The sequence below is a fragment of the Rhinolophus sinicus genome, linkage group LG10 (assembly GCF_036562045.2).
Source record: "Rhinolophus sinicus isolate RSC01 linkage group LG10, ASM3656204v1, whole genome shotgun sequence".
Taxonomy (NCBI): Eukaryota; Metazoa; Chordata; class Mammalia; order Chiroptera; family Rhinolophidae; genus Rhinolophus; species Rhinolophus sinicus.
In genome coordinates this window covers 5,391,058-5,409,370 of record NC_133759.1, presented here as the reverse complement: position 1 = coordinate 5,409,370, position 18,313 = coordinate 5,391,058, and the positions used below count along the sequence as shown (strand labels likewise).

The 18,313-nt window shown below is 47.0% G+C and overlaps 1 protein-coding gene across 10 annotated transcripts in view; it reads left to right on the top strand.

Moving 5' to 3' along the window:
* The window catches only part of DOCK3 (dedicator of cytokinesis 3), a 292,122-nt gene that overhangs the window by 240,696 nt on the left and 33,113 nt on the right, over nt 1–18,313 (top strand). For 9 of the 10 annotated variants that reach the window (XM_074312252.1, XM_074312255.1, XM_074312249.1 and 6 more), the window contains 9 exons: nt 247–322; nt 817–917; nt 1,183–1,241; nt 3,321–3,469; nt 9,794–9,879; nt 12,169–12,195; nt 12,323–12,418; nt 16,809–16,869; nt 17,365–17,458. In XM_074312252.1, the coding sequence (XP_074168353.1) occupies nt 247–322; nt 817–917; nt 1,183–1,241; nt 3,321–3,469; nt 9,794–9,879; nt 12,169–12,195; nt 12,323–12,418; nt 16,809–16,869; nt 17,365–17,458 (749 nt within the window). The remainder of the gene's footprint in view (nt 1–246; nt 323–816; nt 918–1,182; nt 1,242–3,320; nt 3,470–9,793; nt 9,880–12,168; nt 12,196–12,322; nt 12,419–16,808; nt 16,870–17,364; nt 17,459–18,313) is intronic. The other variant, XM_074312248.1, reaches the window with a different exon arrangement.

Below are 18,313 nucleotides of genomic sequence, written 5' to 3'. Positions count from 1 at the left end.
TAATGGCAGAGCTGAGTCTGCACCCCACTGACACTCTGTGCATTGTGCCAACAATGGGACATTTCTCCAAGACTGGTTTTCTGTGGGATTTGTGCCATCTATGTCTTTCCTTTATAGTCACATCTGACCTGAGAGCACGTGTCCTCAAGAAGTTTGCGCTCAGGCTGTAGACACTTGATGCTAAGCTTTCAGGAGCCATCGTTAGTCCTTTAACTCTGCCCCCAACGCCTTGTTCCCTTACTGCAGCATTATAGTCACCACTGTCCAGTACCTGTCGTCTGCGCTGCACAAGAATTTCACAGAGACAGACTTCGACTTTAAGGTAGGAGCTCCTTACACCCGTCACTATCTTGGTGATAACCCTAGAAAGCCAAACCCCAACGCGCTGCTTTGTTTTTGTTTTACTTAAAACACGACTTGGTCTTGCTTACAATTTCGCAGGTCAGGAATCTGACCAGGACTCAGCTAGGTGTCCGCTTGGGGGCTGGGCGAGCTCACTGGTTTCTCCTTTATTAATATGTTGGTTGTATCAAACAGCTTCCAAGCTCGACAGTGACTAGAATATCACCTAGAAGCCCCACGATGAGAGGTGTTGGGAGCCAGGTGTCCATGAGGGTGCTTTCCAGTCCTTGGCTTCAGAGGAGTCAAGAAAGAAAGAAAAAAAGTCCTGCTCGCAAAGATATTTAAAAAGGGGGGGAAAATCAAGATCTTTAAGTTGTAAAATGAGTTCTGTGCCACATGCATATATTTAGAATCTCTCCTTGCAAGGCTAAGGACTCGGGCTGTCACACATTTCCTCTTTCTCTGTCTCTCTAGGTGTGGAATTCTTATTTTAGCCTGGCAGTTCTGTTCATAAATCAGCCAAGTCTCCAGCTAGAAATCATCACTTCAGCCAAGAGGAAGAAGATTCTAGATAAGTAAGACATATGTCTCTTAGTCACCTCCTAACCACATGTCCAAATGGGGTTTTGTTTCCACGGGAGGCTCCTTCAAACGTCCACAAGATTCTTACTGGAGTAGCTTCCCAAGGAGCCAAGTGAGAGAGTGCACTTGCGAGCCAAATGACTTTGTATTTTGGGAATATGAAGAAATAGTGCTGAAGTCCTGGCTTCACTGGGTTTGTAGCCCTGTCTTCCTGAACTTTCTCCCACTAGTAACTGGCTCCTGTGTTACTATTTCCAGGTATGGGGACATGCGTGTGATGATGGCTTATGAACTGTTCAGCATGTGGCAGAATTTAGGTAGGTCTTTTCTCCTTTTTTGTCCCTGCCACATATTGCATAATCAAATAAAAAGTGACCAAACTAATAACTTCCCCTGGGTTTTATGAATGTTAATTCAGACCCAAGAAATTTCTGCATGTCTTTCTTTAACGTAACACCTCGTATGGCAGGGAGAGTTAGGCTGAGAAATAAGACCTCAGTAATACATATTCAGGGTCCGTTTTTTGAGAAGTAAAAGTCAAAAGGAGAAAAAGAAGATGAGGGCTCTAGAAGTTTTTCCAGTTTCAGAACTCATGCCTTTAAGATCCAGTGTGCTGCTTGTGTTCCGGTCTGGACGTTGCAGGCTCAGAAGCGTAGATCTTGGAGATGCTTAGCACACGAGCAAGGGGAACTGTGTGTTTTAATAAAAGTGGAGATGCTGCTTGGGCCTCTGGTATTCAGACATGCCGACATTCCTGACACCACGTGCAGGAAGATTGCATGTAAGAAGGGGATGTCAGCTGTTAGGTGAGATGGGTTTATGTTGCCTTTCTTTCGACAGCTTCTCTTTATGGCTTCTCTAATACCCACTGCTTTGGGTCTGAAATTGTGAGAGATTGATTGCCTGGTGACTAGGTGAGCTGTTCTTTGGTGCTGTCGGCTTCTGAATAGCCTGTCAGGGTGCTAGAGAAGCTGCTGTTTGTTACTCTTCCCAGCGAAGTCTGCTTTCAATTATGCTGATGGCTCTGAAGCCTTAGGAATGATGGTCATAAAATCTTACAGTCTTCCATTAACCATCCCAGTTACTAACCATCGGGCTGCAAGCAAGGTTCAGGCACTCCTGCCAGCAAGCACGAGGGCCTTCCACCCAGGAGTGGGGATGCATTTCCCTAAGCAGGCTTTCCAGCTTCGGTACACTTACTGCCTGCATCTAGCACAGTTTGGGTATAGATTTTAACTCTGAAGTTGACTCTGAAACTTCCAGGAACACAAGAGACTAGCAACTGTACCAAACACCAAGATTGGAATGTGCCGAATCAGCCTCAGGGCTAACATTTGCTCCTTAGATAGGCTTTCAATGGAAGAAATCAAAAGAGATGCAAACTTTGCCTGATAAAGCCAATCCTGTCTCATTCTTTTTGGTGGAAATGGTATTTTCGGGGCCTCTAGAACTGATTTTACTTGGCTATAGCAATCATTGCACAGGCGCACAGTTTTCTCCTTCTTAGTCTCTGAAGGACTGAAAGCAGAGCTCTGGCAGATGGCTCACTCTGCTTCACCACTGCAAGGAAGAGAAAAGTTCTATCCCATGGTCCTCAGGATTGGCACTGGCTCCTGGGAACATGCCCCAGATCAGGCCAGTTACAGGGAAGCCTGTATTACCCACTTCCCATGGACAAGCCTCATTAAGGAAGTTGAGGAGTGGGCTGAGCTGGTCTGAGTAGATGCAGTTCTACCATAAGAAATGCAATATGAAGACGAGGGACTGGGGGCCGGGGACACAGAGAGTCTCGGAGCCAGTCTGCAGGAGTAGCGCAGGGCTGCGCAGGAGGCCCCTGCTAACTCGTGGGGCCCTCGTGGGGGCCTCGTGGGCATTCACGAACCAGATCGCAGGCGAGGAAGAGGCCCTGGATTTCAGGTCTCTGGAGGCTGGACCAGGGACTGAATACCCTCATCACTTAAGTGCTCTGGGCTAGAAGTGGAAACCCCAGGAGAGTGCGTTGTGTTCAGATAGCCTTTCCTTGATAAATAACTGTTGTGAACAGACTATCTGACACCATCACAGGTCACTCAGAAATCCTATCTTGTCTAGGGTAGTGAACTCTGTTCCTTGACCTCAGAATGACTTTCTGGTAATTCATGAAACCTCCCAGTAAATTCTTTGAAATGGCAGCTTGGGCCCGTTGAACATTTGTGTGAACTGGGCTGGGCTGGTTTTATCCATGAACACTAAAAATGCCAACAGAGGGAGTACCTCAGAAAGCCATGGGGCAGAGCTCGCTGTGTTCCCAGGCGCTTCCAGTGCAGATCAAAGCATGTGCTGTCGCCACACTTGGGAAGCTTCCCTGGAAGGAGCAAAGAAGCATAAACTGATATCTGTTGGGTTTTGTTGTTCAGGTGAACATAAGATCCACTTTATTCCGGGAATGATTGGTCCTTTTCTGGGTGTGACACTGGTCCCGCAGCCAGAAGTGCGGAATATCATGATTCCCATCTTTCACGACATGATGGACTGGGAGCAGAGGAAACATGGCAGCTTCAAACAGGTAAGACAGCACCTCCAGTGTCCAGGGCGCGCTCCTCTGGAACGAGCCCTTGCTGCCCAGGGAGGTGACCCTGCTGCCCAGGCTACGGTTCCAGTGGGAAGGAGCTGTAGCTTGGCCATCTTGAATCCTGTTCAAGGGTTTTCTCTTACTTGCTGACCAGAATTAATTTGTGGATTTTCTTCATGAAGTTAGAGGCCAGACGAGAACCAGAGGAAAGGAAGAAGTATCATGTGAAAGAAACTTCATGACCCAGGGGAGAATGACTAAGACTAACCTCCCAGCTTCACTCAGAGAGGGCCCTGGGAGCATGTGCTTCCTCTCCGGAGGATCCCCAAGGTGTATGACCCAGGCGTTTCTAGGGCTAGAGACCAGACCAGATGACTTCTTGTGGCTCAGGGTAGCCCATAGTTTCACAGACTCCTGCAGAGAGGGGCAGGTCCACGAGGCGTGAGTCCTTGGCTCTAACTGAGCGGCTTCCAGCTATCCCTCTGTGCACCTCTTCTGCCACACCGAAGGCGGAGGAGATGGCCCCTGCCTGTAGCTCTATATACAGGGAATAGAACTAGGACCAATAGGTGTCAGTGGAAGGGAAGATGATTGTATTAATAGCTGATAAAAGAAAGAACTTGCTAGCAGCAAGAATTGTCCGCTGTAAGCCGGCCTGCTTTGGGAGATGGGGAGTTCCTCTTTACTGGTGGTTGTCAAGCAGAAGCTCCCAGGAGGCCTCCAGGGGACGTTTCTGTAGTGTCTTGGGGACTATACCAGTTTCTCACTAAGCTCCCTACCAGCTCTGATTCTGGAATGAACCAGTGGTCTTAGAGTGAGTGACTATAGCAGTGAGGAGACCAGGCAAAGCGTCATTTTTACATTTTTATTTAGTTTTAAACTTACAAAGAGTAAAATTCACTCTTTGTGATTTACAGTTCTATACATTTTGGCAAATACATAAAGTCATGTAACCACTACCACAATCAATATTTGTTTATTTCCTAAAAATTCCATCTTGCTGCCCCTTTGTAGTCATACCCTTCCCCTGCCTTTAACCTATGGCAACCATTGGCCTATTCTCCATCACTGTAGATGTGCCTTTGCCAGATGTTATGTCAGTGGAATCATGTAGACTGTAGCCTTGGAGCCTGGCTGCTTTCACGTAGCATAATGCCTTGACAGATCCATCCATGTTGTTGCATCTGTCAGTTTTTCTATTGCTGAATAGTATTCCATTGCAGTTTACTCACTCACCATTTCAAAGATGTTTGGGTTATTTCCACTTCTTAGTGATTATGAGTAAAGCTGTTAAAAAACATTTCTTTACAGGTTTTTGTATAAATGTGAACTCTCATTTTTCTTGGGTAAATACCTAGGAATAGGATTGTTGGGTGTTGTAAATGTATGTTTAACTTTTTAAGAGGCTATCAAATTGTTTACCAAAGTGGCTCTACCATTTTAAAGTCTCAGCAGCAGGCTGTGAGAGTTCTGGTTGATCCGCAGACTCACCAGCATTCAATGTTATCTGTTTGTTTATTTTAGCTATTGTAATAGGTGTATACCTATATATCCTTATGGTTTTAATTTCCATTTCCTTAATGAATGATGATGTTGAGCAATGTTTAACATGGTCATTTACCATCTTTACAACTTCTTTGGTGAAATGATTCAAAAGTTGTGTTCATTTTTAATTGGGTTTTTTGTTTTCTTATTGTTGAGTTTTGAGGGTTCTTTGTATATTCTGATGTATAGGTCCTTTATTGAATATATTATTTACAAATATTGTCTCCCAATATTTAGCTTGTCTTTGCATTTACTAAATAATATCTTTCATAGAACAAACATTTTAAATTTTTATGCAATCTAGTTTATCAGTGTTTTTCTTCTATGGATCATGCTTAGGGTATCATATCTGAGAACTCTTTGCCTAACCCAAAATTTTTTCTCTTATGTTTCTTCTAGATGTTTCATAATTTTACTTTTAGATCTATGATCTATTTTGAGGTAATGTTTATAAAAGATATAAAGTATGGGTTAAGGCTCTTTTTTTTTTCTTTTTTGCGTGTGGATGTCCAGCACTTTTTGTTGAAAAGACTATTCTTTGTCAAAAATCAATTGATGTGGATCTCCTTCTAGACTCGCTAGTTTTTCCATTCATCTGCATGTCTGATCTTTCACCAATACCACACTGTCTCGATTATCGTAGCTTTACAGTTAGTCCTAAAATTAGGTGGTGTCAGCCTCCAACTTTGTTTTATTATTTTCAATATCGTATTAGCTAGTCCAATTCCTTTTCCTATAAATTTCAGAATCAGTACATCAGTATCTGCAAAAATTCCTTCTGGGATTTTGATTAAGATTGCGTTGTAATCTATAGATCAAATTTGGGACAATTAACATTGTAATAATATTTACTACTCCTAGTCCATGAAGACAATATATCTCTCGATTTATTTAGGTGTTATTTGATTTCCCTTGTTAATGGTTTATAATATCATACAGATTTTATACATGTTGTTAGATTTATGTGTAATTATAATATTTTCTGGGTTTTAGTGTTGTTCTAAATTAATCTCATTTTCAAATTTTGTTTTCCAGTTGTTTGTTGCCAGCATATAGAAATACAGTTGTTTTTGTATATTAACATTGTATCCTACACCCTTGCTAAACTCACTTATTAGTTCTAGAAGCGTTTTTGTAGATTCCTTGGGATTTTCCTTGTCACCTACAAATAGAGACAGTTTTGTTTCTTCCTTTCTAATCTGTATGCCTCTTATTTCTTTTTCCCGCCTCATTGCATTGGCTGCGACCTCTGGTCGGAAGTCAAATAAGAGTGATGAGACTGGGCATCCTTGACTTGTTCTTAATCTTAGGGGAGGCATTCAGTGTTTTGCAATTAAGTATGATGCTAGCTCTAGGTGTTTTATCGATGATCTTTATCATGGGTAAATAGTATTTGAGATAAGAGTCCATTTTTGACATGTGCAGCTCTAATACCTTCAGAACTTCAGGAAAAAAATAACTTCAAACAGAAAAGAACTGTTGCTTTTCTGTGTTGTCATTACCTGTGACTTCTAATTGTGCAAAATGCACAACTGCCTGATGAGAGAAGCCAGTTACCAACAAGTAGATGACACTGCAGAACTGTACCGTCAGTCAGCTGAGCCTGTTAAAAAGGGGGGCTGGACTGCATTCTACCATTACTAACACTGAAGAAGAAGGTTAGCTTTGTGGGAGACCAAATTGGGGCTCATTTGTGACACCTTTCAAGATTCAGCTGATGGGCTGTGTTCGATCCCCCAACAGACTGTCATGAATAATTGATACCCGGCAAGCCATGTGAACTTTGTCCTCGTTACAAAATCCTTCCAGCTTCTTGCCTTTGCCATCAAATATTTTTAAAGAGAAGCCTACTCTTTCTACTCCCCACCCTCCTGAAATATGCTATTGAGTCTAATGCATATTTTGCACCCACTTTTGTTGAAACTGCTCTCTTGACCCATAACTTTCTAATCACCAAAACCCAATGATTTTTTTTGGTCTTGATTCCAATTGTACTTTCCATAGCTTTGGCTCTGTTAACTATTCCCCTACTTCTTACCACCTACTAAAAATACTTCTTCTAATTATAAAAGCAGTACTTACTTAATGTAGAAAAAGTGAAAATACAAGTAAGCTATAATGAAAAACTTTAACCCGTAATCCTATTAGTAGTAGTAACTTGTAGGGGAGGGACTCAGGGTATGTCCCAACACGTAGAGGTTTTTTCAGGTTACAAAATGGAATCACTGTGTGTATTGCCTTTTTAGAACAATTATGTCTATTGGTTTTTATCTCCCTTCATCGGTAGCACCCCGTCATCACTGGCCCTTCCTGTTAGTTAATGCTGTTCCACTACACTCAATGCAGAGGCCACTGTATTCCTCCACATGGCCGGGCGGCACTGTGCTTAGTCAGGCTCCTGGTTTTAAAAACTTAGGCTCATTCCAAATTTTTGTTGTTAATATTGCAAAAAACATATACATTCCTGATTATTTTCTTAGGTAAATTTCTCACCTGTAATTGCCAGATCAAAGAGCAAAAACATTTCTGAACTTTTTACACCATTTCTTGAAACTTTTGAAAGTCCACTGACTTCCCAGACCCTAGGCCACCCTTTCTGCGTGTGCCTCTTCCAAGCACAGACCATGCTGAGCTGCGTCAGCTGTTGTCTTGCCTCACCCACCAGATAATGAGCTATTGGGAAATGGGACTATTTCTTAGGCTTTTATTTCTTAGAACCCAACATGGTGACTGAGACATGGTGGGTTCATGGAGATGAAAATCAAAAGTAACATTCATTGAGCACTTCCCGAAAACTAGGGCACAGTGACACTGAAGCGGAATGTTTCAAGTAAGGAAACTTGGGCTTAGGTAAATATTTTGTCCAGAAGCAGGCAGCTAGTTATGTAACAGAAATAATGTCTGTTGGATGAGTGAATAATGAGGTGGCCACTTCAGAGATAATGTTGGTTCTCTAAATAAAAATAACTCCCAAAGATGAAATTGTCGATATTACCAATTATGACGATATAGGTGAAGAACTTAGCATTTCATTTGACTTAGAGACGTTGCTTTTGCATACATTCATCTTCAGCATCCCGTTTTGGATTTCTCAATTTCTCCTAACTTCGTCCTCTATCAGCACTGCAGAGGGTGATGAAGGAAAGGCCCCTTATCCTTCCATCACCAGCCTCTTGGTCTAATAACAGAAGTTCTACCATGTGAATAGGCATCAGAACCACCTGGAGGGCTTGGTAAAACACAGATTGCTGCCTCCCCACTGAGTTTCTGATCCAGTGGGAGCCTGAAAATTTGCATTTCTAACAAGATCTCTGCTGACTGAGGCTGCACCCAGGGACCCATTTTGAGAACTGCTATACCCATGTATGCAGTGTTGCACTCTCGCTGCTCCAGAGCCCCTCCCCACCTTTGCTCTGTTCTGGGAAGCACAATCTGCTGCAGCTGCAGGCGTGGGGGGGGGGGGGGGAATCCCTGGTTATAAACAGACCCTGCGCCCCTTGGGAGGCTTGTGGCCAGCGGATAGACCAAGTGAGACAAGATGAGCCTTGAACTAGGAATTATCTAGGTAGAGCCTAGGCCCAGCTCTATCTGGCCTTACCTGACCCCAAGCAGCTCCCTCCGATGCCTCTCGGCTATTCAGAGGGAGCTGGAGGGCATCGGTCCCTGACGACGCCTGGTCTCAGGCGTTCTGTTTCCTGTGAGGTGTATGTTCAAGCAGCGACTCATCAGGCCAGACATACATGTGTGACAGTCCCCATCCTGGCCATACAGCAGACCATCTCATTTTCTGCTGATGGGATTTCAGAAACCATAATTGCCTTCCGTGAATTTCCTAATTCAATTACTCTTGTATTTATTACTTCATTGCGTTAGGACTCTGGCTCTATGTGGGGTGAGAAAATGCTTCTGTTATAGTTCATTATTAAATGCAGCCGTGCCATCTTTTGTTTATATGAAATATCTATATAAATAATACCACAATATCACATTTTCTAGGCTAATTGAGGGTTTAAAAGATTTTTGTCTCACATCACTTCCAACTAATTTATCACCTCAGAGTAAATCTGATGAGGCCTCTTAGAGAAGTGGCTGGACACTGCTGAACGCCTTGCACATCAGCGGGGTGGTGGTAGCAAATGTAATATTGCTCCTCACGGTATAGAAATCCAGCAACAAATTCAGGGGACCCTGTGATGAGGCAGTGGCGGGGCAACAGCCCCAAGGGCTTCAGGTTCTGTGGCGACAAACAGTGGAGCCTTTTATCCTGGAGGAGAATCTCTGAAGGAAACACATCTCCCTCAGCCCAGCCTAATGTCAGCCAGAGTAAGGGCCAGCTCCCTAGCAAGCTTCCTTTGTGACTGGCCATCTAGAGGGTAAAGTTCAGTTCTAACCAAAGGTTTTTCTATACACACAAATTCTTTCGAATCAACATTTTTTAAGAAAGAAAAACACTGACAAAGGCCTCTTTTGGATCCAAAATACTTTTGTCTCAGGGAATCCATACCTTTTGCCCCTAGACTGGGAGAAGAGTATCTGAGACTTACTAAGTTCCAACTCTTTTTTTAAACCACTGGAGTGGGAGGTCTTCCTGGCCGGGGGCGGCAGGGTGGTTGCTTGGTGCTGTAGATGAGATCCTGCCTTCTGTAGGATTTATTTGGCGCCAGGACAAAAATAGGAAACAGTTCCCCACGATCATTACCTGTGTCAGGGGCTGGATTTCCCATCCTTCCTCTGAGGTCAGCTGGGGTTTACAAAGTCTCTGCTTCCTTCTAGGTGGAGGCCGAGCTCATTGACAAGCTGGACAGCATGGTGTCAGAAGGGAAAGGCGACGAGAGCTACAGGGAGCTCTTCGGCCTGCTGTAAGCTGCTTTAGCCCCAGGCACCCCACACTGGGGGAGGGGTGAAGTGGGCTAATGAAGGGTAGGGGTGCAACCCGCACTGGGCAGGCTTCAGAGGGTAGGTATCAGGAGAGACGGGGTAACACTGGTGGTAACTGCTCACCTGTCAGTAAAATGGGGCATCATGACAGCTAGCTCTGTCAGGGTTCCCATCGTTGACTGAAGAGGCATCGAGACAGCAGGTAACTGAGCTGCTCCATTTGCTGATTGGAAAAGGATCATTATGTGTCTTCACAGCATGTACCGTATCCAGTGGGGCAGTAGCTCGTGGGGACTCACTGAGGGCGGAACGCTGGAACGGAAAGGGGGTTAAGTCCCTGCTTTGTAACATTGTACAATCAACTTATACCACACTAGCCTGGATTTTGTGACTTGAACAAGTCATACTTCCTCTCTAGGCCAGTTTCCCTGTTTTTGAAACAGGGTCGTTGTACTGAATGACCTCAAGTGTTCTCCCAAGTCCACCATTCGTGCCTTCTTCTTGAGTTCATGGAGGCCAAGAGACCGTACAGGACTTGGCACAGGGCTCAGTCCCAAGGAAGGGACTCGGGACAGCCCTGGTCCTCCCAGACAGATACAGTTGGTGTGAATTTTATCCTCCTAAAATCAAAATCTTAAGACGTGGGCAGCACTGTAGTCTCCTCCCATGTCACTCATTTCCAGCTTTGAGATTGTCTTTGCTTGAGTGTCATATTCAAGTTAAACCTGTAACATATTTTTCCAGTAATAATACTGTACATTTGCTTAGAACTTTACAGTGTACAGAATGTATTGACATTTTCTGTCTCATCCTCACAACACACCTGTGAGGTGAGTGGGGCAGATATTATCCTGATGAATGGAAGTGATGAAACTGAGCTCAGAGAAGTGGAATGACCAGTAAGAAGCAGCTCTGGGGGGAGGCCCAGATCTTCTGGTTTCGAGAGGGGAAGTCTTTCTGCTCTGCCATGCCCACTTGGGTCCTTGATGAGTCCCGCAATAAAATGTGAATTTATTTGAAATGTAAATTATTATAATTTGTGAAAATGAATCCATCCTTAGTATTTCTCATTTAGCTGAAGATGTTTCTAATGTTGGAAGTAAGGCAGAGACATCTCTTCCTAAGCCATAAACAGATGACTTTACTACAAAGGAAGAAGCACAAAAATAATTTACAATGACTGATTACCTGACCAAAGAGTGTTTCCCAAACTCTTGTAAAATCATGCTTGAGAACTGAAAGCCACTGATAACGTGGAACAGCATTTCCCAATTTGAGTTTTGGGGAAGGTGATTATACGTGTTCTAGAAAAAGAATAAGTGGATCGTGGGCTAATCAGTTTAGAAAAGACTTGGTTACACAAAATTGAACAGGCCTCTGTACTGTAGGATTTCTCAAAGCCTTTAATGTGCAGAAACATGTGAAAGGACAGAGTAGTGAGCAGCACTTCCCATGCGCGTTTGCTCACAGAATACCTCTGTAGAGCACGGTTTGGGGAATGCAGACACAGTGGTTTTATCCACAGGGCTCAGGCCAGAGCCAGTAGTCCTGTCTTCTCTCTCTAGTGACGTGGATCACATGGGAAACACTCACGTTCCCAGAAGTCTTGACTCAGACTGGAAGCTCTTGTGCAGGGAAGATAGTCCTTGTCACAGCAGCGAGGCGGGGGGGGGGGGGGGGTGAGTCCCCAGCGGTGGGTCCCTGGCTGGCCTGCCAGTCCAGGTGACTTTCATGACCTTAGGGAACTAGGGACAATGTGGAAAGGATTCAGGAAAGACCTGTGGGAAGGCAGCGGATCTCAGAAGCCAGGCTCCTGGAGAAGCCAGAGGCTGTCCTGACGTACCAGGAGCTTGGGAAGTGAGAAGGGGACCCGGCATTTAGCTGTGGCTCGGGCACGTTTTGCACGAGAGCAGTGGAAATGGCTGGGTGCAGCTCCTGAATTCGCTCACTGTCCCTCATGCTGGGCACTCGAGACTGGTGGGACTCGTCCCCTTGTTTTACATGAAAAGGTTGGTGTGTATGTTTGCTGAGGATGGCTCTAGCAGTGGTGGAGGCAGTCATCCAGTTGGCAAAGCCAGCTCCCACCCTCAGTGGGCTCTTACTCGGCTGCTTCTTCAGAACAGACCTCACAGTGTACACCCAACGGGGCTGGGGCTTTGAAACCCCTCCCTCAGTGCAGCGGCATTCTTGTACAGAAAAACAGAAGATATGTTCATTTGTGCTGCCAGTTCAGTAATTGCCTTGTCTTTGCTTTCTGCTGCATGGAGTAGAACCCAGCTGTTTGGGCCCTACCCCAGGTAAGACTGCAGTGTGGTAAGTCTGCCGTCTCCAGATCCATCACAGGCCCCGCGGGCCCTGGAACCTCACTCCTGTGCCCAGGGAAGGCTCATGAATTGTGCATTGTGTTTGCTCTCCCACCAATAGCCTGCTGGAGAAGGTTGAACAGGAAACATGGCGCGAGACTGGCATTTCCTTTGTGACTTCAGTTACCCGCCTCATGGAACGCCTTCTTGACTACAGGTATCTTCTCAGGCACCTACCTCACCTCTTCTCTGGTTAGGATACTCTCCCCAGCAAGGGCATCCTTGACTTTCAACTTGAGTTCATGTGCCCTTCGGGAGAGGACTGTTCTGGTGTCAGGTGCCATTACTAGTCATTAAGAATCTACTGATGGCCAAGGAATGAGAAATTGATAGAGAGAGACAGAGACAGAGAGAGAGAGAAACTTCTCTCAGGGGTAAGCCAGAGCTTCCTGGGATCCCTCCTGACATGTGGGCACATGTTCCTGGGAGACATCCCAGAATATACAGCCATCTGGTTGTCCATCCAGAAAGGTCAAGGCTCAGGGGAATGGGCACAGCAGAGGAGGAGAGAAAAGCCGTCCCCAGAACAAGGCAGAGAACAAGTGTAGGCCTTAGTGTAGCCCTTCCTCAGAGCCGTATGGCAGGTGGGCAGGGGAGTGTTGCCTGGTGCAGAAGTGTGACCCAGAGGACGTCCAGTTGGCTTTTCCATGGTATAGGGACCCCACTTTGCCATGCCTCCATTCTTTGCCTAAAGTCTTATTTCTGTCCCTCGGTCCTGGCCATGAGCATATTAAAAGAAGCAGACTGTGAGCTCAGAGATCTTTATGGTACATTCAGTCTGAGAGTTCATGTGAAATGAGTTTTTTTCATGAAAGCCAGCCTTCTCAGTCATTTTATGGCTTTTGAATTAGTCCAAAAGTGACGATGAAGCTACACCTGCCACCATAGTTATTCTGTCAGCAGTTTGGGTGGTGACTGAGGGTGCCTGTTGGAGCCTAGAGAAACGTATAAGGAATGAGGAGGAATGATAGAGGAAACCCAGACCCAAGCAGTATTTGTCTCCTCTGTACCCCAAGACCTGGAAACACCGCGGGCGAGCATTTTCAACCCCGTGGATCAGGACATGTGAGGGAGTTTAGGCCACTTCCAGTTGCTGCTGAGTACAGGGTACTGCTTGCCACCCTGCTGTTCGGAAGACTCACGTGTCCAGTGCACTGGCCCGGATATGGAAATGGAATTCCTGAGAAATGCGCTTACATCTTGAGCATCCCCTCTTCCCAGTTGTGCTTGTGTGAGATTCAGCCCATTTTCCTGGGCTGTGAGGTCACAGGTGGCCTTTTGGGAGCCCTTTTAGAACAGGGGGCTCCTTTGTTCACACCATATCCCTAGTCTGTCCTGCCCCTGCCATCAGATGGTGGGGGAAACTGTACCTTTTCCTCACTGCATCATTTACTAAAGGTTGGCCCTCTTCACTGTGGCCTACCAGAAAGAGCAGGAATTAGTGTCTTAGGTTCCCAGGCCTAGTTCTAGCTGCCTGTGTGATCTCTCTACATACCTTGCTCGAGTAACTCAAACTCATGGCCAAACCAATTTGATTCTCCTCCATTTCTTGTCTCAGCGATGGTACCTACAACACAAAGTTCAGACTTTCACATGGCATCAAAGGCCCTTTGTAAACTGACCTTTGCCCACCTCTCTAGCCGTGTCTCCTGCCAGTCCCCAATACCCATGCCTGCATCCCAGCTTCCCAGTGTTGCTCCTTGTTAGCATAAAGAGAAACACCATGCTGATTACGATGGCTCCCATTTATTAAAAATACACCACGTGCCTTGTGCATCACAGACATGGTCTCTGATCTCATATGCAGCCCTGAAGGGTGGTCCTTATTTTTACCAAAGAAGAAACTCTCTCAGTAGGAAGTGCCATTGGCAGGACTTGAACGCAGATCTGTCTGACTCTAGAGCCACACCCTATCTCCTCCCCCACGCTGTCACCACTCACATCCTTCCCTCTGGCTTCTCTGTATGTGTGCCGTCCCAAGAGTTAGCTTTCCAACCTGCTCCCATCAAGGAGGCTTTCCCAGACAGGAGCTTAGCCTTTCAGAGGATGAGTCATCTTAGATGATGATCATTTGTCACCTTCCTGATTCATCCAACAGAAGAGAGCCAGCTCCTTGAGGACAGGGACCTTTTCCTTATGTCCCTGGTCCCCTACGTGGAGCCTTAATAATCCCCTGGCAGGTGTATAGTAAATATTGATTGATTAGGTAAACTTACTGGAAGACCATGCAGGAACCCAGGAAGTTTCTTCTACCCCAGTGCAGTGTCGTTCAACAAGAACTTACTAAGAAAAGTTGTTGAAAGCTAAAAAATATATACATTGGTTATACAAATAATCAATAGATTGTCTTCCAGAATGACCTGAACTAGAGTGTGACTCATGAACTAGAATGTGAAACTGACATGAACCTTAGGTACTCAGCGGACTTCCTCTTCAGCTTTTGTGTTAATGTCTTTAACTTGTGCATGAATCCCAGACATGGTGTGTCGGATATAAAAATGCTCATTGGTAGCCAACTGTTTCCCAGGTTAGCAAGCAAAGCCCTAGAAAGGTTTTAGTGCCCTGGCACAGAGCTAGGGTTGCCAAGCCCCTAGAGCACTTTGTGGAACCTCCAGCTGGAAGAAGCAACTGGAGGTGACAGAGCTTTCCCAGGCCCCTCCACTCTCCCTAAGGGCCGCCCAGCCACCGGTCTGGGACAGCCACTGCCACAGGTGCACCAGAGGCTTCAGAAGCCTTGTTCAGGAGAGCCTTCTCTGCTCATCCTCCAGAGAGTGAAAGAGGGAGCAATGGCTGCTCCAAGTCCGAGGCTTTGACAGGTGTCTTCTCTGTTGAGTAGCCCCACAAAAGTTATGCAAAGCCCCACAGAAGAGAAGAGTCTGCAGTGGCTGGGAGAGGCGGTCCTGGAGCACAAAGGTGTCTAGGGACCACCTGGCATCAGCGTTGAAGCCATCGCTTTTCTGTTCCATTCACTTGGCTGTGAAGTTCTAGTCAGGGCCAAACAGAAGGTGATACCTGGGAAATGTTTCAGATGCTCTCTAGAAAAGGCAAGCCACTAAATGCCAAAGTAGGTGAGGTCTCACTGTCCTCCATGAGGGTAACTTATGGAGACAGATGCCTCCTGCCACTTTGTGGGTTGCTTGGAACAAGAAGCAAGATCACAGCGGTTTCCTGTCCCTGCCTGCACTAAAGGACGGGCTGCAGTGGCCTGGTCAGGACCCCGTGTCTGGCTACTAAGGAACCAAATGCCTTACGGGGTGAACGTGCTGATAGGGAAAACCTAGAAAGGAGGGCCTTGGTTCTAAACCCCGTAGAGCCACCAGCTCAGAGAGTAGCCCCCCCACACACACACACAGGAGGAAGGACCTGGCTTCAGAGGATGCCACGAGGGGGGTGTGGATTTTCAGGATCCCTTTCTTTCAATGAAGTCATCTTTTGGATCTGGGATGCAGCAAGGAAGGTGGGGATAAATGAGTCTGTCAAATGACCATCCAGAGGCTCAGTGACTTGGACTGGGGCTCCTGACTCCCATTCTTCACTGGACCCCATGCCTGTCTGTGGAGCGCAGCCGGGACACACTCTCCGCCTGACCCTAGTGATCCAGCAGTTCTCTCCTGCAGCCTTTCCCCAGAGCTGCTAACACAGGAGCACAAGGAACTATAGCTTCTCCAGAGCAGAGCTGGGGACCCCGGGAGGAGACACAGTGGGCAGATGGGCCTCTGGCTGGCTGTGTGTACAGGAGGCTTCTTGCTGGTGTCCCCAGTCTGGTTCTCATTCTCCTTCATCTCCTGTGCCAGGCGTCCGCTCCTTCCCACAGGAGCTCAGCTTTGAGCAGCTCTCCGCTCCCTTGCTTGGGAAGGATCCATGTTCTGTGTTACCATTGTTCTGAGTCTCACAGACCAGCCCAGACCCCTCCTACACCAGCCCTGTCAGCATGAATGCAGCTCAGCGCTGGCTGAGGCTACCCCTCAATCAGACAAGCTCTAAGCCTGCTGCGTCCAGGTGGAGCCCTCTGTACGGACTAGCGCACAGGAAGGAGACGACAGGGAGAAAAGCCAGTGAGGTGGTGGCCATGGCAGCCTGCCGCGGTGGCGTGGCCACAGGGTTCTGGAGCTGGAAGCTCGGTCCCGGGGTGGAGCAGCGTGGCTTCTGTTCAGCCTGTCCTGCAAAATGAAACTGGCCCTTCAAGGAAAGGCCAATGCCTCCCCTTTGGGGAACCTAAGGATTCAACCTTCTACTTTTGTGACACACCCTTCTGTGCTGAGGACGTAGGTAGGTGTCACTTAGTGCCCTGATGTAGCATCCGGGCTCTACACTGTGCCACCAAACAAGGGCTTCAGTTGAACAGAGCTCTTTGAGCCCTCGGGGTGGGCCCAAAGTTCAGAGGTTGCTCACAGCACATTCGTCGTCTGTGGAAGCAGCTCCTGTTAGAGAGCATCCCAATCTGGGATGTGGTCACACCGATGGCCTCAGTGACACTGCAGTTCTGTGTACTGTCCTAGAGGCACCACTTCGAGCCAGGGAACACTCATCTGTGCTCTCCCTTCCAGGGATTGCATGAAAGGAGAGGAAACGGAGAATAAGAAGATCGGCTGCACTGTTAACCTGATGGTGAGAGGACATGGCTCTTCCTCCTGCTCCGAGTAGAATGATTTGTGTCGTGCTCTGTGATTGGCTTGGCCTTCCCACAACACGTGGCTGTAAGCCTAAGACATTGAGTCAGGACCTCAGCTCCGTTACTGGCGTCTTGGAGACCTGTACTCTTCAGTCACTGGGAAAAGAAGGAAACGAGCTCCTCTCTAGACAGAGCTCTGGCGGGGCCTCTTGGCAAGGTCCCAACCCTGGCACACCCTCATCCCCAGTCTGCCCTGGCCCCAGGCTACACTGGCACTCTTGCTCTTCTCACTACTCTGTGCTCCCATAGACCTGCCAGTGGCTCCACCCCCAGCAGGTGTGCCTTCTAGCTTGTCCTTTCTGCCTCCAGGGCCTGCCCTACCTCTCCTGCCCAGTACACCCAGGGCTCTGACCAGCTGCCCAGAGCTCAGGTATGGTCTTCGTGAGTTGCAGCCTCTCCCATCCTTACGTGTATTTCCTTCTCTCTTACAGAACTTTTACAAATCGGAGATTAACAAAGAAGAGATGTATATTCGCTACATCCATAAGCTTTGTGACATGCATTTGCAGGCCGAAAACTACACAGGTGAGTGCGAGAGGGAGTGCCTGGCCTCCCCATGACAGGCTGGACAGATGTACACAGCTGGCAGAGACAGCCCTGGGCTGCCAGATCTTAGCAGAGTGTCAGGACCTGGCTGTCCCCTCACCTCACTCCTTTCCCTCAACTCCTGAGTAACGTGGTAGAAAGAAAGCGGGTGGAATTTCTACCTGTGCCCTCCTGCCATTTTCTCTGCTGCCTGGGGCTGTTTCACTCTCCTCTCCTCCTAGCCACCCCCTCCGAGGCCTCAAGGGTGACTTCCAGATTCTGCTCTGCCAGGTTCAGAGTATCCTGAGCTCATTGTCACCCCTCATCAGCAGAGCTTTTCTTAGGACCGTCTCAGCTGGGACTGAGTGAGGCCATAACACAGGAACATCTGCCTAACCCTGAGACTTCTAGAACTCGCTGGCAGAGCTGCCCTGCAGCCAAGGCTCTTTTCCCTGCAACTACACAACAGCCCCACCGTGAGCTCCCAATAGACAGTATGGAGCGTGGTCATCTGCTCTTTCGTTGTGACTACAGTTTAATCCATCACTAAGGCCTCTCCTAACAGAACAAGTTTTACAGCAGTTCAGTGTGCCTGTCTCACACTGTTTACTGAGCACCCTGTGAGGCACCCAGGAGGCTATGAGCATGCATGTGTGTCCTGCCTGTCCCCTGTATCATAGTCCCCCAAAATAGCCGCCTTTTTCACTGTGGTCACGAGCCAGTACATCTTAGCCCTCAGGCCGTAGACTGAAATTTGTGTGATAGACCAGGACATTCACGTTATTCTTATTCACCACCATTACTAGCATTAGATGGATTTATAGAAACACAGAACCTTTTCCCTTATCTCTAGAT